General features: G+C 42.6%; 1 protein-coding gene across 3 annotated transcripts in view; it reads right to left on the reverse strand.

The window, feature by feature from the left end:
* LOC310998620 (plakophilin-4-like) overlaps window positions 1-24,141 on the reverse strand; it is a 70,667-nt gene that overhangs the window by 35,143 nt on the left and 11,383 nt on the right. For 2 of the 3 annotated variants that reach the window (XM_083988761.1, XM_083988763.1), the window contains 6 exons: window positions 10,701-10,813; window positions 8,607-8,641; window positions 7,893-7,997; window positions 5,347-5,501; window positions 3,564-3,834; window positions 2,307-2,534 (listed from right to left, as the gene is read on the reverse strand). In XM_083988761.1, coding sequence (XP_083844887.1) covers window positions 2,307-2,534; window positions 3,564-3,834; window positions 5,347-5,501; window positions 7,893-7,997; window positions 8,607-8,641; window positions 10,701-10,813 — 907 coding nt within the window. The remainder of the gene's footprint in view (window positions 1-2,306; window positions 2,535-3,563; window positions 3,835-5,346; window positions 5,502-7,892; window positions 7,998-8,606; window positions 8,642-10,700; window positions 10,814-24,141) is intronic. The other variant, XM_083988762.1, reaches the window with a different exon arrangement.

A 24,141-nucleotide genomic window follows, 5' to 3' on the forward strand; every position in this document is an offset into this window, starting at 1 on the left:
GAGTTTGACACCCCTGATGTAAACGATCAATTGATACTGTGGCTCTTCCTATATATGTAGCGTTAAACTGCATATAGACAACTGTATTAAATGTTTTTATTGATGATGAATAACAAATGTGACTCATCTGCAACTTGTACGATAAATTATAATATATGAAAGGACTGGGTAAAACATAATAGTTCATTATATGTTTGGATGCTGCATATGAAGGATCCATAGGCGAGGTTTAAAGTGAAGTAGTTGTTGGAGCTTGTTAACACTGGCAAGCTTTCCAGATGTAATTTAAATTCCGAGTACAGAGTTATGATTCAGCCGCATGAAATACTTGTGGAGGAAACGGGGCTCCTGCGGTCTAAGTGGACTGTTGTTTCCTCTCCACTGCTTCGCATTAAGACCAATTGACGCCGACGTGCTTCGTCCCTTCAGCCGTCAATTTGCAAAGTGTGGGCTGAGAGAGAAACTGTAGCATGAAGTTCCCCGCGCACCTCTGATCCACTGCGCCGCCGCGCTCCTTCGCGCCCGTGTTTACTTCTTTTCTTTTAAATTCTGCGCTGTGATCTCTCTGTCTGCTTCCTCTTTACGCTGCACATCAATCACAGCCACCAACACGATTAAAAATTAAGTCTAAGTTCAAAACATCTACCAGGTACAAGTGAAATCCTCCCCTTCAAAGATTACACTCCTTATTTCTCACACTGGCTTGCATCAAATAATTTTTTTCTTTTTTTTCTTTATCAAACCCAGCAGCATTATCTGCCAGTGCAGTAAGATAATTCCACCAAAAACTCCATGAAATGAACTCCCTAAGCCTGGATTGGAGATACAATCACCTGCAGAGCTTGCAGTTTGCCTAAAAGTTATTTTGTTCAACATGCAGCTTTATTTGATATTTCTCACTGCTGCACGGAGATAGAGGGAACTCTGCTGCTGCTGCTGCTGCTGCTGCTGCTGCTGCTGCTGCTGCTGCTGCTGCTGCTGCTCAGAAAACAGAAATGTAGCTTTGCGTGCTACAATATTAGATCAGCGCCGCTCAGTCAACTTTTCCCCGGACAAAAGGAGAGGTTATTAAATCAACAGAGGAAGTGGCGTCGATTCTGTGGAGCCTGGTTTTTGTTTATTTACAAACTCACACACACATATGCACACACATATGACATCTTTCACTGCAGTGCTGCGACTCTCTGGGAGGAAACTTGAGTTTTTTTGTTTTTTTTCCGGCCCAGATTATGACCTGGTTGGATTTGACCCGTCAACCCTCCGGGGCCTCGGCTGACCTCGTCTCTCACCATGAATATTTCTAAAGATGGAGCTCAGAAAGACTGCACCCATCACTCACAGTCGCACGCATCTACTCGTGTCTTTTCATGTCGGTGCGTAATTCAATACCGCAGCGGCATTACGGGGACTCTTGGATGTGATAGATACTTTCAACCGCCGATTTTATCACCTCACGCAGCTCCGATTGAAGAGTAAAGATATTTATGCACATCTATTCTCTCATGGAAGTTTAATGCAGCTGTAACAGTTTTATTACACCATTGAGTTTAATGAGTCATATGACTTGCTGCGAGCCACTGTCAGAAGTTAAATAAAGGACGATTTTATGATTTCTGACTTTATATTATGTTGTCTGCACTTCTGATTGAATCCCATAATGAATCTCTATCAAGTATAGAGTATTTAATGAGCATGAAGACTTTTAAATTTGACCTTCTATACCCTGACCTTGTCATTAAATCTTGTAGAACAATCACTAACTTTGCCTTTTGGTGAAATATTGAAATATTTCTGACATTTACACTCCGCTGAGTGGATACAGCTTTAACATGAGGGCTGGAAACAACGCTGTCCAGTCTGGATGGCAGCTCATTAATTACAGATGTGGGGGCAGAGCTGCTCTTATTAACACAATGAAACAACTTTGGTGAAAAATGGGGAATATAGTGGGAAATGTGGTCCAAATAAGGACGGAAAACGAGCAGGAATCGGGGCAAATCAAAACCGAACAATAGATGAGAAATGGACCTGCTCTGATTGGCTGGATAATGAGCATCCAGGCCAGTGGTTTCAGATCTTTTTAAAACTATGGCAGCCCTTAATGGTCATTTTTCTTGCCTTGCTTCAGTGTGAGCCAGGAAATGTGCAGCATTACGATGACAAGTTGCAACAATTTAAAAGAGAATCAGCGATAATATGTTTGGAAAGAGAGAATCCATTAGTCTCTGCAGAGTCTACAAAGTTAGGGCTATTACTCTGCTGTTGTTTGATGTGTAATGTGAGTTCTCCGCGTGGCGTTCACTGACCTATGAGGCTGTCGGGCCGTGGCAGCGCACTCCTCTGGTACAGGCCGTACGGGTCGGCGCCGTACGCCAGCGGCTGGCTCTGTCGGGGCAGCGTGGAGCCGTAGTGCTGCGGCACCGCCGTCATCCCCGAGCGCAGCGGCGAGCCCGTCAGGCCCCGCCCCTCCACCAGAGAGAGGGTGGAGCCTAGCCGTACGCCGCCGCCGCCACCGAGGCCTCCACCTAACCCACCTCAAAAAGGAACACAGAAGTGTGTAAAGTTGACTTATGGTTTAATGCAAACAAATTGTCAAAACATTTTGGCAAATTGGCCCATTGCCACAATCCCTATAGTCATAGCAGTAGGTTCGTTACCTTTAGTTGTCGGTGCAAGCTGTTTTTAGAACGGTGGAGCAGAGCCATGAGCTGCTCAGAGCTACGCTACAGAGGCTCATGGGATTTCTTGGTTTCCCTCATCAAACTCATCAAATACACAATCCAACAACTCCAAAACGCTCTGGTGGACAAGTTGTGACCTGCACATTCACCACACTATGAGATAATAACACAACGTTACCACACAGAGTTGTTTTAGAGGGAAATTCATGCAAAACCACTGATGCGCGATGCCTTCAGGGACAGTTTTTCAGCAAGCAGTCTCTGTATTTCCCTCGAAAACGGTTCCGTTTCATAATGTTCCGTTATTATCTCATAGCGTGGTGAATGTGCAGGTCACAACTTGTCCACCAGAGCGTTGTGGAGTTGTTGGATTGTGTATTTGATGAGTTTGATGAAAGAAACCAAGAAATCCCATAATGAGCCTCCGTAGCGTAGCTCTGAGCAGCTCACGGCTCTGCTCCGCCGTTCTAAAAATAGCTTGCACCGACATGTTGAACTATCAAATTACTTTTCAAATAGTATTTTTGTTTATCAATCCATTCACAAGTTACTTCCAATCTGTTTCCAAACTGTATTTTAGTTCAATTCCCAGGTTCATAATTTCAACACTAGGTCAGCAAATAAGTATAAGTATATATAATTTTCAGGTCTACTTTCTCTCAGTTCTCAGTTAGATTTAGAGGTCCGCACTTTTGGAATTCATTACCAATTCACCTTAGAAACTGCACAAGCATAAATTCATTTAAGAAACAAATAATTCACTTTCTATTGGCCCAGTTGAGCAACGCATAATCCACATATTTTCTTTACATCACCACACAATATTGCTTTTCTCTCTGCTGTTTTATATATCTTTCATGTGCTAATCAAAAATACAAATACCTCCTCCCCCAACAACAACACCAACACCACCAACGCCGCCGGCCAGCGCCTGCGTGCCGGCGGTCGGGGAGGTCGGCGACGGGCAGGACGGCGGCATGGAGGTGCCGGGGAACACGGCGGCCAGCGGCTTGGGCTCGGACAGGATGGGCGAGTCGTAGGTGCTGCCTTGGGACGTTCGCAGGGAGATGCGGGACGGCGAGACGGTCGTGCCGCCGGGGGATTGGCTCCTGGAGGGGAGAGACGCCATCCTCCTCAGCACCCGGCTGGACGCCTGGGAGGGGGAACGAGATACAGACCATAGTCACCGTAAATGTGACATTTAATCCCTGCAGTGTGATAACGAGGCACCTGTTTTCATTAAAGCTTCATAAAATGCCCTTTCATTTGCACAGGTCATTATGCTTGTGCAAACTCCATTAAATTAAATTATGTACACAATTAAACGGGTGTTTGATAACTAGTGGAGTGCTGAGGACGATGCAGCACACAACAGGAAAATCAATGATGAATACAAACTATCCGAACATAAACATTCTGCGTAGAGATATAAACACTTTGGAAACTGTTATCCATCAGAGCTGCTAACATTTTAGGATTTCTAACACTCGTTTGTTGACATGAGATAATATGACAGTTAAGGACGCAGCTCCGACCTCTGTGAGACGAATCTAAACTATCTGAAAGGTCCTCCAATGTCCTTATTAAATGACATTTTAATGACATTTTACTGATTTTTAATTAGCATTGGTGTAATCCTTGGCATCGCTGTGAACCCGGCGCCCAAAATAACTAAAATGTCAAGTATAATATTCATAACGCTGCTGACAATTAATCACTCGGGCTCTTGTTTCCTGAATAAATACCTGACAAAATGAAGACTTCTCCACACGGCGCCGCTTCCATCCGCAAATATATTTGCCAAATTACCAGTGAGGAGATTCTGTCTCTGAGGGAGGACGTTTCATCATCTGATGAAGCATCATTATCTTTTTTATTTGTCCATGTAACTGAGCGTGCGTGCCTTTGAATAAATGTGTAAATTCATTATAGTGTGGGCTGAGCTCTGCGAGAAGTACATATATTACATCTCAGGGAAGACTTTGACAGAATCTTTCATATTTATGGGGGACAAACATTTACTTTTCCCTCCTTATTACCAAATGTAAAATGTCCCTCAATTACAGACTCAGCCAACTGGATGCCGATCTGTGCTGCCTTAATCCATCGAAGCCTCAAACGCCTCGGAGGAAAATTAAGAGCCGAGACATGTAAGCCCATCCAGCGGGGCTGCAGGGTGTGGAATAAATCAAGAGAAAATTCGAACGGGGCTCGCCATTATCTGTCATTCCTGCTCCTACTGTCGAGCAAAGAGCGAATAATTATTAGCCACGGTGAGAAAAAAAAAAGGGGGAGCCGATAGCGTTGGAAGTCTTAGAAAATTCAGAGGCAAGACTGGATTTGATTGGAGGGTTTTTGATGATGTTCTTCATCATTCACCGCAGTGATTATTGATCTCCCAGCAGCTGTCATTACTCAGTTGGGACTGTTGGGACCAGTCTGGAAGATGAGTCACATACAGTATGAAGAAGACGTCTAATGAGGAAGCTCCAGTCCTGGTGTCTGATCTTCACTTTGTTTGTTGTTTCCCAGATGAAACCTGAGCTTTGACCTTTGTGATTTCTAATATTTTCTGGTCCAATTTAATTTCCAAGCTGATTTAAAATACAACTCAAACAAACAATAAAAAGGCGGGTTGCCAGGTTGGAGAAGAGGCCTACTGTACCTGCGCCGAGGCCTGACCCTCCGCTCTCGGGCTCCTCGATATCGAGGCCCGCGGCTCCGAACGCACCACATTCTGGTTGCTGTAGTAACTAACGCTGCTGTCCTGGTAACCGCTGTCCGAGTACGAGGTCATCTGGGCGGAGTGACCTCCAGAGCCTAAGAGGAGAAAGACAGAGAGAAAGAGAGATGAGATGAGGAACCACCGCTGCTGCACATTATCACCGTCCAGTGTTCTTCATGAGGTGTGATCAAACTGATCCGTCACATCAGTCGCAGCGGTTTAAGATTAGCATATTATCTCACTTGGCGCTCAACTTGTTAAAAGGCATTATGCATTATACAAACGCATGGATATCTGCATTAAGCTTTTATGCTGTTCCTGGAACAATCTGCATATACAGTACTGTACAGCTCCCATAATACTGGCCTACTTTCTCCTATAGGATAAGGAGGAGGCAGCGTGTGTGTGCAGGATATTTTTACACAATCAGACCACTGCAACTCTGAGGAATATAAATAAGGCCAAAGGCAAATTTGTTTTTAACATTTCAAAGAGCTACTCACTCGGAGACTATATTTTTACTACTGATGAAATGTATTGTAATAAGAAAAGGGGGTCCACTACTGGTCTTTATATCTAGTTGCAACTATACATCTTCGGTAATATGATCCAACACATGTCCAGAAAGATAAAAACTCCACACGTTAAGAATTACACAACTGCACCAGCTGCAGCCCTTCCACCCCCCCCCCACCGCTCCATCAGCCTCCCTTCATCTCGTCTGGTGGTTTTTAACACGAGCTTTGAGGAAGCTTGACGGACCGAAATGTCACGCGCTCCAGTGAAGATGCCTAATGTCCAACAGCGACGGGCTCCCAGGTGCGAGTGTGTATACGGGAAAAAACAAGATGGTTGGAAATAAAGAATTAAATTCAGGGGGGGCGGGGGGGATGAGTGGAGACCGGCTGATAGGAAGAGTCGGGCAGTGGAGGCTTGGCAGGAGTCGCAGCAGCTGCACGTCGGCCTCCTGCTGTGGTGTTAATTACAGGTGGGACAGGTGGGATTTGTTACGGAGGTTCAGACTTTCTACGGTGGCCCTGAGAGATCAAAATAGTACTGCAATTTAAAAAAAACACACACATGCAGATGCACAATGTGTTTCTGTCTTTGCATTTCTTTGCCACCGTAGATTTCTCATATCATCAGGGCCGTTGCATAGGGGAGAAAGGTGATGACAATTCTTGGGGCCCCCCACAGCCCAGTAGGGGCCACAAAACCCCCTTTTGCCTCATCTTTCTATGATTAAATTATAGTTCTGCATATAATCTTGACTAATCTTCATACTAATGCTCCATTAGCATCAAAACAAAGCTAGAAAACATGCTATATTTTTTGAAATGTGTTTTATTTTCCCAGGAATAACCCCCTGCCTTATTTTAAAATGCATATCATAAAAGTGCAACGATGCGTTAGAGGTAGATTTTTTTTTTTCTATTAGCTGCTAAAATATCTGACATTGAACTTCAAGATAAATCTGCTAAGCGACGACTAACGAGTCTGATGTATCGTCCTCCTCTGAGCCGCGGAGCTTCATTGTTTTCCAAAGACTTATCACAAACACATCAGTCGGCCACGCTGCTGCACCGGAGCGACACCTTCCTTCATCACCCTGAACTCACACTCTTAGTTTACTTTGACACAGTCGCGTACCATCCTGCTGGCCCAAATGCTCACTCGAGCACCAAATGTGGATTAATCCACCGCTGAAAATAGTCCCTGACAAATGCAGGAACTCATCTTGTTTGAATGGTGTTGAATGGTAAACTACAGTTTACAGCTATTTCAGGAAACTACTGGGTATTAAAAGATGAAATTAAATACGAACAGTGGCGGCTTTTTGTATTTATCAAATTTGCAACAGTTTTGGTGATTACATACCAAATTTCTTGCGTTTTAAAAGGACAGTTCAACATTTTGGCAAATTTACAGTAGGTTCATTAGGTTTAATTATCGGTGCATGTTGTTTTGAGATCAGCGGGGCAGAGACGCAAGCTGCTCAGTGAACACAGTGGATGTGAATGGTAAATACACAATCCAACAACTCCAAAACGCTTGCGAGAAGAAGTGGAACTACTTGTGCAGCCGTGTCCGGAATGTAGTTCCGGCTTTGTATTTGCCTCGAAAACAACTCCATCTCGTAATGTTACATGATTATCTCATAGCGTGGTGAATGTGCAGGTCACAACTTGTCCACCAGAGTGTTTTAGAGTTGTTGGATTGCGTATTTGATGAGTTTGATGTGGGACAGGAGACCTGTACCATTCACTTCCATTGTGTTCACTGAGCAGCTCACGTCTCTGCCCCGCTGATCTCAAAACAACATGCACCGATGATTAAAGGGAATGAACCTACTGCTATGACTATAGGGATTATGGCAATAGGCGAATTTGCCAAAATGTTGAACTAACCTTTAATATTGAATGTTACAGACATATAGTTAAGATTTTAACTTTGTTGGACCCGTGTGGTGTGAACATTTAACAGACCCTGGGAGGCGCGGTCCGGTTCAGGCAGGTAGAGTCCCTCCTCAGCCTCCAGGTGGCGACCGGACGCCTCCATGGCCCCGCCCTGCGACTCTCCTGCCGAAGCATCTGTCATACAGTTAAAAACATAACGCAAAGTCCTGGGAGAGGCCGTTAGTTAAACATTTATTTGATAATAATACAGACGCGAACTGGGGTTGAATCTTTCTTTGACACATTTATCTAAGGAAAATACAACAGAAAAAACATCAAAACGACGTCTTGGCGTGAAGGCAGTTTAATAGCTTCACCTCGGCAGACAGGATCCTCTTCATCTAAGTGATGAAATGTAGCGATGCTTTGACACAGCGCTGTCTGGCAGGACTTTTGCTTTATTGCAAAAACCGACAGTGAAGAACGAGCGGGGGAAATAGAAGAGAGAGGCATCTGTGACAGAGCAGTAAATTCAAAGCTCATCTGGACCGGAGCAAATATTGTTTTCGTCTTGCTCGACCGGTCGGTGCTGCATTCTGGAGAAATGACTTTAAACATCTTAATGCATCACCTTTAGAGCCGTAGTTTTATATTTCATATTTTGCTTCCACAGGACCTTTTGCTTACACTACAAGTGGGTATCACATCACTTCACACTGTCGATTCCTCTGCAAACTTATCTTTTCAAACATACATATTTTCCTCTATAATAAAACATGAAAGGCTAGAAGTGAGAAATCATACCTGCTGATCTCCATGCAAACGACTTCTCGGATGAGCTTCAGCATATGAAAAGGAGGTGGAGGAAATGGAGGAGAGATGAGAGCAGAGAGAGACGCAAATCAAATCAGAGCCACAGTCGAACACTCAATATCCAATCAGGCCGGGCCGAGGAAACTAGACAGTGTTTTGAATGTGAAAGAAAATAATAATAATAATAAAAAAATCTATCTTGGGAATCTTTCGCCTCAAAAACATCCGTCCACTGTCAATCTACAGTACAAGCTCCTCGAAGGAAAAGGAAGCTTCTGTAAATAAAACGTGAATTTCAATTTATCAACTTATCAAATTGGAGTCAGTTGACCCCAGCTGGGGATCGGGCACGTTATATAACCTGAAGAAAAACACTGCACTGTGTTATCTGAGCTGAGAAAGCACCTGCAGCTGGAGGCAAATCGCTTCTCCTGATAAGACCAACAACCGGATATAGAAACACTACTATCTGCAAGATAATGACCAAAGCCGAGGCCCTGCTTCTGATCTGATACAGTGATATCGATTATTCAACATATCTGAAGATTTGAGGAACATGAAAGCATCTAAAACCAACACTTTCCCTATTTTTAGTCACATGAAAACTAATGTGGACAAATGTGACTAATTCTGAATCCACCAGTTTTAAACTCAGCGGTGATGAAGCAGATGTGAGTGTTTGTGTTTGTGTTTGCACACAGAGTGATGTCTGCTGGTTGTGACAGCGCAATGTGACTGTCAACTAGCTGAACAGCAGCGTCCCTCATGAGTACACACATTAGTGTTATGTGGTTTGACAGAGGAGTCGGCAGCCGTGCATGATTTACAGCCAGCTGTAATCCATATAACAACAACAATTAGCTCTTTTTGGGGGGATATTTTGTTAAAATGACTTCCATCATTATTAGTTAAAGGGATAGTTCAACATTTTGGCAAACTGGCCCATTGCCATAATCGCTATAGTCATAGCAGTAGGTTCGTTACCTTTAATTGTCGGTGCAAGCTGTTTTTAGAACGGCGGAGCAGAGCCGTGAGCTGCTCAGAGCTACGCTACGGAGGCTCATTATGGGATTTCTTGGTTTCCCCTCATCAAACTCATCAAATACACAATCCAACGACTCCAAAACGCTCTGGTGGACAAGTTGTGACCTGCACATTCACCACGCTATGAGATAATAACAGAACGTTAGAGTTGTTTTTGAGGCAAATAGAGAGACTGTTTGCTGAAAAACTGTCCCTGAAGGCAACGTGCATCAGCGGTTTTGCATGAATTTCCCTCTAAAACAACTCTGTCTGGTAACGTTGTGTTATTATCTCATAGCGTGGTGAATGTGCAGGTCACAACTTGTCCACCAGAGCGTTTTGGAGTTGTTGGATTGTGTATTTGATGAGTTTGATGAGGGAAACCAAGAAATCCCATTAGCCTCCGTAGCGTAGCTCTGAGCAGCTCACGGCTCTGCTCCGCCGTTCTAAAAATAGCTTGCACCGACAAATAAAGGTAACAAACCTACTGCTATGACTATAGGGATTATGGCAATGGGCCAATTTGCCAAAATACTGAACTATCCCTTGAAAGAAAAAAACTCTCTCTCTTTAAACTTTTGTTTAAAAAAAAAAGAGCTGAAAAAATAATAATTAATCGATTTTTGAAATTGCTAGTGATTATATTTCTGCCAGATAAGAAATTGATTAATCAAGCAAATGTTGGAGCCCTGCTCTTAACATAACAGGAGACAAGGCTTTTTAATTCAATTTGGAGAATGAGTTTGGCACAAGTTTTTGCAGTGTAAACTTTTCCAAATCCAATAAAAAAAGCTGGAGAGAAAGTCTGAAACAGTGTCATCCACAACCGACACACACACACACACACACACTGTTTGATCTTTCCTACTTTTGGTTTTTCAAATACATACACCAGCTGTTGAGCCCCATGTGCACCGACTCATCATTTGGTTGCTAAGATACAACTAAGCGGGACATGCTAATGAAAATACTCCACTGTTTTTGCTGCTTGTCGGTGCAGGAAACATGTAAACAGAACAGGAAAAAAAACACCAAAATGGAGCTTGGTGCCACCAGATGTACCTGGTACTGTCTCCCGCCGGCGACTCTGCCCCCAGCATGCACCTCTCCAGCTGGCTCGCCACGATCTGCCGCTCCTCCTCCAGCTCCCGTGTCAGCCGCTCAAACTGGAGCTCCTGCGGCAGAGACATTAACGGCAGCGATTACAAGCCGACATCCACCATGACACAGCAATTTAAGCCTTTCCCTTTTTTAAGACCCATTTGATGCCAGTTAGAATTAAATGTAAAACCCATTTTGTATTCACTCTGCATGACTTGACTGATTTCTCACCGGCTGTGAGCTCGCAGAGGGACCACAGCCTTTTCTTAAACCTGTTAAAGTGGATTTGAGATTTAAAAAACACTAAAACTGTTTAATTCCGTTCGGATAATGTAATAATAACACACATCGGAGGAGTTTCCTGCACAAATCACTCACGATTGAGCGGGAAATGACGATGACATATAGATTTCCAAGTCTCTCTGTGAACATATATCAGTAATCAGCATCTTTGATTACTAATAATCAGTATCAGAGTGGGATCATAAAACAGTGTTTGGCTGAATGTGACAAAATGACTGTATATCAATCATTACTCATAACCTTAACCTATTCATACTTTGCACTACTTTATTGTGTAGTATGTATATGTACCTGTATATGTATTATGCATGTGTCTATTCCTGTTTCTTATTTTATTTATTATGATAGAATATATTTCAAAAATGGTATTTATGCTGCACGCTGTTGGACCTGAGTAACTACAGTAAGTTTAATCTTAGTTTTTATACACTCTCTAGTGTTTTCCCCACTGCAAATTGCAAATTGTTGAGTGTAAGATAGTGTTTTTAATTCCTCACTGTTTTCATTTTTGGGGGTATACCCAGGGGGCAAAATCCCAGTTTTTTGAAAAACGGACACGGAGCGTTGTAAAAGGTTTGACACCAGAAATGATATCTAGGAACTTCAAGGATTAAAACCTGGGTGGACAACCCGGTCAACCAGCTGCTGGAAAGCTACAGGGGCCAAAACCCCTTTCTTGGGTCATTTTGCTGGCAAAATTATGCAAATGCAAATATTTAGGTACTACAATGGCATAAATAGTCATACAACTATAACATTTGGCAGAGAGTATCTTGACACATAGGGGGAGGCATGAAAAAAAGATCCTGGGGTTTGTTGCAACTCGATTTTAAGATATCACCCTCAACATCCCAAAAAAGACCAAAAAAAGTACTGTTCGCCTGACAAATTCTCATGAAAATGATTATTTTTCAGCACTTTATGGAGAATATCTATGCTTAACATGTATATAGAACAATTCCTTAATTCATAAGCTTCCATTTGAGTCCAAGATAGCCTTTCTATCTCAAAAGCTCCACTTGCTGTGGCCAACGGTCTTCTCTACCTATCTGTTCACTTTGGGGAGACCAGAAATAGAATGTTTTCTGATCATGTCAGTTAACATGTAGTTGTTCACAATAGGTGTTGCATTGTTTGGAGACAGCCTGTAGCTTTCCAGTAGCTAGTAGAAAGGCTGTCAAAATCTGTCAATTCCATTCAATAGTATGAATGCATGCAAATGTGTATGAATGTAAATGCCTTCTCTATTTATTATTTTTTATCATGTAAAGCACTTTGGGCTGCTTCCTTTATGAAAAAGGATCTACCAATAAAGTTTGATCGTGTTTTTAACATGTTGAATGCAAATAAATCAAATTCAGACAATTCCAATGCAGGATTCCGTATGGAATGCTAATTTGCATATTATGGAACACTCACCACTGTGTTCACTATGAGACCGACCTGGAAGTTCCATGTTCTGAACATTACAGTGGCTCAAGCACAACCAAGTGAAGCTCATGGAAAACTGCAGGTTTGAAGCGTCTTCAACTAGAAACAAAGCTCTGAAGATGGACTACCAGGGCGCTCCTGCCCTGCTGGTAGATCATGGTAAGTGTGAGCGCCCAGACTATAGAACCTGTGGTCACTGATATCAGGAGAAATGGGCATTAAATCAGTTTGCGTGTTGTTTTGTAGATCGTGGGAGCAGCAGAGCACTGTGTGCGTGGACTGCAGTGACTGAAAAACAAAAAAGAAAGGTAAATTCTGTAAAGACCAGGCAGGATAAGAAGGCCAGGACATCTGAGGGGACTGAGCCACGGCGGCACAAAGGCGACGATGATACGGGGCCGAAGAGCAAGGCCGGTCTCCAGGCAACAGCCCAGAAAAAGAAGAAGAGGGGGGCTTCCAAGGCGCCCGGGCCGAGCCGCGTCGGGGACGTCAGGGTGAGGGCAGAGAAACGGAAACTCAGAGAGGATGGAGAGGAAAGGCGGTCCCCGGCGGACGCTGCCCTGGCTCGATTTCAGGACAGATACGTCCAACAGCAGCGGCTCGGATACGGAGGCTGTGGCTCTGTGTTTGCCGGCTACAGGAAAAAAGACAGTTTACTAGTAAGATCTAGACGCACATCCTTCTAAAAACACGCACGATATGTCAGAAACCGCAAACCCAAACTCGCTTGTATCTCCTCCTAGGTCGCCATCAAACACATTCCACATGACAAAGTGTACTGCAAATACATGGTAAGTGACCAACACTGACAGCTACACTCTGGATGAACTCGGCACACCCGCGGTGCTTCTTTCCCTCCTCATCCTCATCCTCATCCTCATGCTCCCTGGTGGTGTTTGCAGACAAGTAAGGGCAAAGAGATCTCCATGGAGGTGGTGGCGATGCTGAAGCTCAAGGCCGCGAGGAAAACCTGCCTGGGGGCGTTCGCACCCATCGCGCTGCTGGACTGGTTCGACCTCGACGAGAAGCTGATCCTGGTCTTAGAAAGACCGGTTCCTTCAAAGGACCTTCTCGTATACAGAGATAATAAAGGCGGCTGTTTGGAGGAAGGAGAAGCCAGGGTGAGAAACCATCTACAGTTCATTATTTTGGTGTAAATATTAAACTTTCTGAGTCCTGATATTTAAAAAAAAAAAAGCTCCAGACTTTAACACTCCCCCGCAAAACTCCCACATTCTCTAAAAGTATTTATTCCTCCCAGATCCTTCTGAAACAGCTGGTTGGTGCAGCTCTGTACCTGCAGGAGATGAGAATCTTCCACAGAGATATAAAGATGGAGAACATCCTGATCCAGACAAACAGGACGGTCCCCGCCGTCCGACTCATCGACTTCGGCCTCAGCTGTTTTGTAAAAGACAGATCAGTTTTCAGCTCTTTCTATGGTACAGTTACACGCCACGATTACTTGTTTTCACAATTAATCGTGGTATTAAACGCCAGAATTATTTAATTGTAAAGATTCCTAAATACCGTTATTTTCACAAAAGTTTGATGTTGGAATCTTATTGGCAGATGTGCGCAAAAATAAAGGTAAATGCTCAGATACTGGTCCATTTAACTAACGTAACATTGAATTGGTAGGAATTTAAATGTTAGCGTGTCATTTTTAATTAAAAAAAAGCTAAACAAAACAAAAAACAATTAAAATAAACGCAAACATTTGGTATAGATGACAATTCATGACCTGAATATTTCAAACGTTTCCCCTGGGGATTAAGAATTCGCCATATATTAATAGATACTTGAAATATTTTGTGTAAACAATGAGGAATGTAGTTATATTTTGACTATATTAGATTTTACACATTCATAGTGTTGTGAAATTAATTAGTGCATAATAATCGTGATTATTTCTCTGACAATAATCGTACCAAGAAAATCTATAATCGTGACATCCCTAATTCAAACAGCTTCCTCCTCTCTTCATCATTGTATTCCAGGCACGGCCGAACACGCTCCTCCTGAGTGGCACCAACACTCCCAGTGCTGGGCCGGACCCTCCACCGTGTGGCAGCTGGGGGTGGTGCTCTACGAGATCCTGCACAAGCACTCTGCGTTCAACACCAAGAGCTTCCTCCTCAAGAACGAGCTGGAGATGGACGGCCGGCTGTCTGACAGTAAGGAAATCACCGGTGCACAATGTACAGACATGCATGAATCTGTTCGCTGTAATACACCTGCTGTCGTCCTGTCTCCTCTTCCTCTTCTTTTACAGTCTGCAAGGATTTTCTGAAGAAGTGTTTAACTCCACTTCGGCTGCATCGCGCCACGCTGCAGGAGCTGAAGCAGCACCTCTGGCTCCTCTGACCTCCATCACTGTTTTTCTTTGGTTTCTATATTTGTTTTCAGAATTTTTGCTCTCTTTTTTGCCATGTACATTTAAATAAAAAATAAATAAAAATTCATTCAGAGAATTGAAGTTGCATGTCAGATAACATGTTGCAGTGAGGAAACGTTTGAGGGATCACGAAGGGCATGTGCAAATTTTTATTTTAATTCCTCTGGTGTTAAAAAATAAATTTTCTGATTTGTATCGATCTTCATTTGAAAAACCCAATATCGATTCATAAAATCGTTCTTTGTACGCCATTGCACTGTTGCACTGTTTACTTCTGGTGTGGGTCATTTTATATAAATGTGCATTAATGTAACCTCTTTTTTGGTCAATTTAATATAAAAATGAATATATTTTTATCATAAACCAGGTTAGAGAGTTCCATCTTTGTACAATTTGCAACATTATTTTGTGAAAATCTCAGTATTAAAACTGAAATATCTCCAAATGAATCAATATCGAATCGAAATGGGGACCTTGTGAATCATAATCAGCCCTATTCACAATGAGATCAACCCAAATTACCTAAAAATCTGCTTTCTTTTGTTAATTATCATCATTATTATCATTCTCATGTGCAGCGAATGCTCACTTTTATTGCTGATCTCAAAATGAGGAGTTTGTACTCTAGAATATGAGTCATAGTCACTCAGCCAGTTTTCTAGGTAAGGCTATACAGTACATAAGAGATTTCCGACCTGACGACATTCAGAAAGCATGACGGCCTTGAGTAAAGATAATGTGATTTTACACTCTTAAAGACTTTCAGCTCTGCTTTCCTCCCCGGCCCTGCTCTCCCTTTTCAGTCCGGTCCACCTCCAACACGGCAGATGAATGAGTGTGTGTACTGCAGGTTAATGGGAATCTGATGCCGCTCGTCAGCTCGATGCTTCACCATTTAAGCCAATCAGTTGTAAATGGGTCAAACATCCTCTGAAACTCCAACTTGGTGCAGATTACCAAACTTTTCTCTGTGATGAGGCGCAGAAATGTGGTGATATTTCAAATCCAAACACCCCGACAATAAAATGTCCCTCTAATGAAAGGCCGGGGAGCTGGTGGGGAGCCAATGCCTTGCTCAAGGGTGTGAAAGTGGAGCAGATGTTTGCAGACTGAGGCTGAACGGATGGTAGTTTTTGGCACCGCCTCATTCGTATTGTGTTACATAACACACACGGTGGCTTCCCAGCTGCTTCATAAATCTTCTAGGAACCCCAGCTGGTGTCATCGCAGAGGTCCGCTGGAGAATTAACTGTCTGCAAATAACATCTAAATGTATTAAAAAAAAAAAAAAAAATAGGAGCGCTGCTGGAAATCACACCGCTCCCCAGGAATCCTTGTCGGGAGATGTTCTCAGTTTAAAAATGAAGTGTCTTGTCGGTTTGTTTGTTTACAGTGACACGTTTTTTGCAGTTTTAAAGGCAGATTCGCAGCTGCAGCCTCCAAAAAGCCGCGTTTTAATTATTAATTTCATCACATCACTGCTGACAAGATCAAAATGAAACTTCAGGGAAGTGTATGTACATGTTGTTACGGGCTTTATACATTATTAGCAGGTGCTTCATCCATCCATCCATCCATCCATCCATCCATCCATCCATCCTGGTACAGTAGGGCAAAAAGTCCTTCAAATCATAATCCTTTAAAAACTACAAAAGACACTTAAATCCACGCTGGCAGCTTGTCGTCTGTTTACGTCTCTTGATAAAAGCTCTTTTGTATTTGGGTCAGCTCTGGCCATGTGATGCATGGAGCCTTGACAGTCTCTTTAGTCAGATGGCGTACAGTGATTTAGTTAATGGTCTCATCATGTCGTCTGTTTGCTTGTGTCTCATCCTCTGCAGAGTTTGACACCTCTAACGCACATGTATATAAACACAGGACCGACTCTACAGCATCGCTTTGGCTTCGGCTGCATGCACCAAACATCTAACGCTTCCCATGAGGAAATTGGGTTCACAGAGCTAATTTGGCAGAAGTGAGTGTTGATATTTCTGCGGCGATAATTCCAAGTTAATTGGAGAGATGTCTGTCCACTTAAAAGGGCTGATGTGACTCTGAGGCGGCTGCATGGAAGTATCATAAAATGTCAAATTAATTGCACAACTGCAGAGAAGGAATAAAAGTGGTTTTAACCAAGGATTTAGAATCCAGATTACACCAGTCTGACGAGTCTAGGCATTAGACATTAGTACGTTTTTCATCTTTAGTTTGATTTACATGTCTAAAGTCAGTCAATTATAAGAACATCTATATGCAAAGTTTCAAAAGCAACATGTTCAATGAGGACTTGTTGTTTTATCTAATGTTCAATGGAATATCTTTGCATTTTTGATGGTATTAATGAACGGATTAATTAAAGATCAAGCAGTTTTTTCCGTGCATTAATATAAATCATGCAGGAAATGTATGCAAATAAATCAACTGTATTAAATATCTCAATCATTTCTGCAGATGTGAACCTCTAATGCCGGGATCAGACTTCACGATGGTCACCATGTCAGATTAAACACTCAGCAGACTGGCAACACTACAAGTATGACCCCGACCAATCATCATCCACGACCGTGTGGAAGTTTATAGGCCAATGGGGTCCACAAAAATGATTGTTGAACAGTTTGACTGTCTGAGGTACATTAAAGGGATACTTCACCCAAAATCGATAATTCACCAACAGATTTTCATATAATGGAACGCAAATAGAGCTCACTTTTGAACCGTCCAAAACACACATTATGAAACATCCAAATCCCTCCATGACATGAAAACTGCACTGTGATTTCAGAAAAGGGTGTAAACAAAATACATATATTTTGCCTAGTTTTCTGTCCTATGCCATTTTGTCCATTCATCATATTTTCTTGGCTGCGAGTTCATGTATGTTTTGGGTTCGGTTACCAAGTATATAACCAAGTCCAGTTGCAATCGATTGAAATTTTCTTGAGATAACTACGTATGACCTGGATGAATGAGAATATTCACAGGCCATACGGTAGCTGTTGCAGTGTATTATGGGATTTGAAGTGCTATCTATACTAGCGGGCCATTAATAGCCTTACTGGCTAACTACTGGCTCACTTGCAGTCTCTTTTAAATTCTGTTGATCAGTGTTGCACTGTCCCTGTCAAATAAACCAATACATTAAATTAAATAATAGAAATATGACATTTTCTCACAGGCCACATACAATTGTACAGTGTTGGCACAAAAAAAACAACACTGTTCTCACACACAGGAAGACGGGAGGTAAAAAAAAATCTTGAGAGAGAAAAAACCAACATGGTGGAACGGACGGGGGGAGAACAAGATGTCAGTGTGAGTGTGTGAGTGTGTGAGAGTGTCAGCTGTATTATTGACAGACACCGTGCCTTTCAAACGGCTGCTGAAAAACGTGCTCGCATCCCTCTGCCCTCCTCCTCCTCCTCCTCCTCCTCTGCTCCAGCTTCTCCTTTACATCACTTCGGAGCAGCGCAGAGACAGGACAGGAACACACAGTCCTCCTTGTTGCAGCCTCCCCGCGTTACGGCACGCCTCGGGGGAATAAAGCCACCACATTGAGGCCTTACGCTTGTCACGCCGGCCCTGCCACTGCCGATGCGCGGCCCTGCTGGGGCGACGTCTCGTACCAGCTGGGGGCTAGCGGACCATTCGTCACGGCTTATTGTGCGCCGTCACAAAGTGTTTTTCTGTCTCTTATCGAGTGACACCAACAGCAGCAGACCCTCTGAGTCTTACTCCTTCTCGCCGTGTCTAATCACAGCCCTGCAGTTTGGTTTATCCCGGACTGCATCTGTGATACCCGTGAAGTGTTGGGGCCTACACTGCAAAAACTCTACATCTTTCCAAGAGTATTTGTCTTATTTCTTGTCAAAATGTCAAATTTCTAGTCAAAACTCATCTCTTTCCACTTAAAATAAGACTCATCGCCTAAAAATTAACTTATTTTTAGATCATTTTCACTTGTTTCAAACAAATTTTCACTTGAAATAAGTAGAAAAATCTGCCAGTGAAAGCAAGTTGTTTGTGCTTGTAATAAGAAAGAAAAACTTGATCCACTGTCAGATTTTTCTACTTATTTCAAGTGAAAATCTGCTTGAAAGAAGTAAAAAGTGTCTAAAAACAAGCTGCTTTTTATGTGATGAGTCTGATTTTAAGTAGAATGAGATTTGTTTTGACTAGAAATGAGACATTTTGACTGGAAATGAGACAAATATTCCTGGTAAGATTTTGAGATTTTTGCAGTGTAGTTAAAACTCTAAGATTCTCTCCTCTATATATTTTTCACCTACTCATCTCTTGTGTGTCATACCGGCAGTGACGTAACGAGACACAGCGTCTGACACAGCGGGAGATTATTCAGCCGCGTTAATTGCGGAAAAAGCCTCCGTTTGTTTGGAGGGCACGGGCTTTGAAATAAAAGTTCAACGACCGTCGACGGCGAAATCGTCAGAGGAGAAGCACAGATTGCCGCTGCGACACCCACGGAAGCCTGGATAGATCAGCATGCCGTGCATCCTGCTTTTGTTTTTCCATCTCTCCTGCTCCCTTCCACCTACACGTTATAACCCATAGAGGGATTAAAAACACTTTCAGTCTCTTTATACACACAAACGCCCACCTTTGTTGGAGAGCAACAAGTTGTCTGCGGGCTGTCAAAAGGTATTCCAGCAGACAGCGGCAGTCACTTAACTAGATGAGGCAGGTAGAGGCAGAGTGGGTTTACCAAGGGAGAGAAAAACTCCTGGAAATGCGATGAACATCACAGATTGGCAAGATCTAAAAAGAATTCAGGGTGGGTGTTCCTCTTTTATTTTCCACACTGGAGATAAAGAGAAATAAGCTTCCTTTTCCACCACAGTGACTCAGCTGCAAGAGCCCTAACGTGACAAGAGACCTCGGGGCGTCCGTGATCTCCACACAACGAGGCCGGGGCTGCGAAAACGGGCCATCACGGGCTCTGCCTTTCCAAAAATATGACAAGAGAGCAGAGCAGGCATCCAAACGCAGGCAGATGTCAAACATCAACAGTTTCTGGGGCTGGGATATCATCGGGGGCAGGGCAGCGTCGACTCGGGGCGGTGACATAACTGGATTGACAGAGCTGGTTTAACCCCACAGATTCAGACTGTGACCCCGCATAGCGATGCTTCAGCCACACAGGACCGACATCCGTCATCATCCGCGGCCGAGAAGAACCGGAGAAATTCGCTCTGACGTCGCCGTGTTGGTTGTTTCTGGCTCTACTCATCTGAATCAATCTGACGTGGGGCTTTCCGTTTATAATCGAGCCTCCTGCTTCCCCTCGCCTTCCATCCTTCGCCGAGCGGTGCGTGCACGTTGACTTTTACATTCAAACTAGGGATGTCACGATTACTTGTTTTCACAATTAATCGTGATATTAAACGCCACAATTATTTAATTGTAAAGATTCCTAAATACCGTTACTTTCACAAAAGTTTGATGTTGGAACCTTATTGGCAGATGTGCTGCAAAAATAAAGGTAAATGCTCAGATACCGGTCCATTTAACTAACGTAACATTGAATTGGTAGGAATTTAAATGTTAGCGTGTCATTTTTAATTTAAAAAAAGCAAAACGAAACAAAAAACGATTAAAATAAACGCAAACATTTGGTATAGATGACAATTCATGACCTGAATATTTCAAACGTTTCCCCTGGGGATTAAGAATTCGCCATATATTAATAGATACTTGAAATATTTTGTGTAAACAATGAGTAATGTAGTTATATTTTGACTATATTAGATTTTACACATTCATAGTGTTGTGCATAATAATCGTGATCATCCGCGTCCGAGAAACCGGAGAAATTCGCTCTGACGTCGCCGCGTGGTTGTTTCTGGCTCTAATCATCGGAATCAATCTGACGTGGGGCTTTCCGTTTAATCGAGCCTCCTGCTTCCCCTCGCCTTCCATCCCTGCACGTTTTTCTTTCACATTCACACAGCTGCTGCACCCTGCTTTTACACCTGGGAGCTGCTCTGCACAACAGCTACAGCTACCGTACCGTAGCGTCGGCCTCCTCCGAGAAGAGTCTGCAGATGAAGGATCTGATAGCAGGATGAGAAACTGACCTACATGAGGACGGCTGCCTGCGATGCTATCGGTGCTTACACATCTCTGCATCTGTGTGGCTGAACCATTATGAGCTACTGTAGAGTTTCCAATGACAGCAAATTAGTCAGATTGAATGACAGAGAAATGTGAATAAACGCCACAGGAGGTCTTTTCCTCCCTGTGGCAATCAGACTGTACAACTCCTGAACAGAAGCAACAATATGTCCAAACACAACAACATAGGCTACCTCATTTTGTTTCGGCCCTTTTGCATTAGTATTATATCGTTTTTAAATTATGTATTGCACTCAAACGATGTAGAAGACTATGTCTTGGTTGCTCCCTTTGCACTTGTAGTGTAGATTTTATTGTTTTAGACATTGTAGGATATATTTCCTCTTTGTATTCTATTTACTTTCCCTGTAAATTTCCTTTTGGAGTATCCTGGCAGAAGAATTTCTTTCTTTCTTTCTTTCTTTCTTTCTTTCTTTCTTCTTTATTTCTCTCTCTTTCTTTCTTTCTCTCTTTCTTTCTCTTTCTTTCTTTCTTTCTTTCTTTCTTTCTCGCTCTCTCTCTCTTTCTTTCTTTCTTTCTTTCTTTCTTTCTCTCTCTCGCTCTCTTTCTTTCTCTCTCTCTTCTTTCTTTCTTTCTTTCTCGCTCTCTCTCTCTTTCTTCTTTCTTTCTTTCTTTCTCTTTCTTTCTTTCTTTCTTTCTCGCTCTCTCTCTCTTTCTTCTTTCTTTCTTTCTTTCTCTCGCTCTCTTTCTTTCTCTCTCTTCTTTCTTTCTTTCTTTCTTTCTCGCTCTCTCTCTCTTTCTTCTTTCTTTCTTTCTCTCGCTCTCTCTCTCTTTCTTCTTTCTTTCTTTCTTTCTCTTTCTTTCTTTCTTTCTTTCTTTCTTTCTTTCTTTCTTTCTTTCTTTCTTTCTTTCTTTCTTTCTTTCTTTCAACAATAATGATAATAACAATAACCACAATGACCACAAAAGAAACCATAAAAATAATAAGATATCTATCTATCTATCTATCTATCTATCTATCTATCTATCTATCTATCTATCTATCTATCTATCTATCTATCTATCTATCTATCTATCTATCTATCTATCTATCATCCATCCATCCATCCATCCATCCATCCATCCATCCATCCATAACTTCCTGCAGCCTTTGAGCGATGCTAAGCTAACTGGTGGCTTCTAGTAGCCAAAGCCTGATCCTCCTAATCCAAAAGACAATCAATTCCACATCATCCACAAAATGTCAACTGATTCCTTTACTGTTAACTGTGTTGTTTGGTTTGTGCTTTGCTGCAGTGGAGGAGCTACTTGTACCTACTTGTGTCTGTACACATTTTTACAAAGAGGCTTTTTCACCGGTGGCCGAAGCTGCTGAGTGAGAATATTCGTTTGGAGTTGAAGGTCAATTTCAATGTCAATCCCAAAACGAGTGCAGAATCTTAAACACAGAGCTGTGGCACGGTGGAGGGAGAAAAATAATAATCCATGACAGCTCTGTGAACAGTTCAGATCTGTTATCGGGGACATATTTCAGTTTTGATTTGGCAGAACAATGCAGATGGCAGCTACAGACGTCTCATCTTTCATTCTGGAGCAACATTGCCACAGGCTGTTGTCTAAACATCTAATCAATCTCACCATGTTTGCTCAAGAAGTGACAAAATTAAACAGCGCTCTGACACTATGTAGGTTTTAGGTTTCCACAAGTGGCCCCGGCCCCCAGCTCTGGTATTCCCCCCTCCAACCCCTTCCCGCCACGGATCACGTCTATCACTCTCCCGACTTTTAATGGGCTAAATGAGAGCAAAGTGGAAAAGCATCAGGGCCTGAGCACAATGGAAGGCAATAACTGATGTGCTCCATTTAGCACGTCTAATTTGACATTTCTGTGGAGGAACTGCAGGCGGTAGATTTGACGCTTCAGCAGCGCCGCCGCCGCCTGCATCCAAACACACAGGAAGGTAAAGCAGCAGCTTGATTATATTTTCTGGTAGCAGCCTGTGACAAGCTACATGATCGAGTTTTTGCTCTACGGCAACTTCCCGCTATATATATATGTACTTTGTCGGCTGCTAATCATCTGTTTCTTTCTGCCTTGTTATCAGCGTGCACACATTACAACAACGCCCATTAGAGAAATCAAGAAATCAAAAAGAAAAAAGCCTTTCTCCGGAGCAGACATATTACAGCTGCAGAAGTCCTCATAAGTAAACAGATTATGTGTCGCTGCCTCGCTCGACAACCCATATTAACATTTCCTGCTGTGCCGTTCCTATCTGTAGTACAACGTGCGAACAACTCCTCATCCTTTAATGAGGTAAAAACTTCCACTCTCTGTCAGCAACCCTTTCAAAACAATCCCTTTTTTTTTAGAAAATGTTGCAATTTAGTCGTTTTCATTCGGCTACGTGGAATATTCCCACAACGCCACCTTTTGCCTTTGAGGACCAGATGCTGGAGAACATTTTCAATTGATCTTCTTCAAAAGAATCGATTATATTTAACTTTTTTACAGCACTTCGAGCTGTTTTCCTGACAAATAAGTGAATTATTATAGTGGCCTTGATCATTCTCATTCATAAATCAAATAATTTGTCATATATCTGTCTTCACATCACAACAACAGTTGAAATAATCTGCTGATTTATGAATTAGTGCACCAATAGAACATGAATCTGCAATTTGGACCCATTCAGGAAACTAGAAAGAACAAGATTTTCCTGTTTCATACAAACCAAAACAAACTGATTCATTGATTGGCAGATTAATGGGTAATGTAAATCATAAACACCCTGTTCCCAGTGCGATGAATCCACATTAACACATCAGATCGTCAATCAATATTGATCTTTTTTCAGTCTTAGTTTAGAGAGAATTCCCATTCCATTCAGGAAACTAGAATATTCCCGCAACGCCACCTTTGCCTTCGAGGTCCAGATGCTGCTTTTGCAGGGAAAATGTAAACAAAGGGAACAAAAACTAATATTTTTCTGCAACATCAGAGGGGAAGAGCTGTGGGAAAATAAAAAAAAATCCCGACATTAAGCACGGAGCATCACATTTCATTCCTTTACAGCAAGGCTCGTCCCCAGGGAGAGAAATGAATGCCAGTGTTTTGCATCTGTTTACATCGCCTGCCTTTGTTCTGCTGAAGTTTGCATGCCAACCACACATCCACCA

Source organism: Trachurus trachurus, assembly GCF_905171665.1.
Source record: "Trachurus trachurus genome assembly, chromosome: 2".
Taxonomy (NCBI): domain Eukaryota; kingdom Metazoa; phylum Chordata; class Actinopteri; order Carangiformes; family Carangidae; genus Trachurus; species Trachurus trachurus.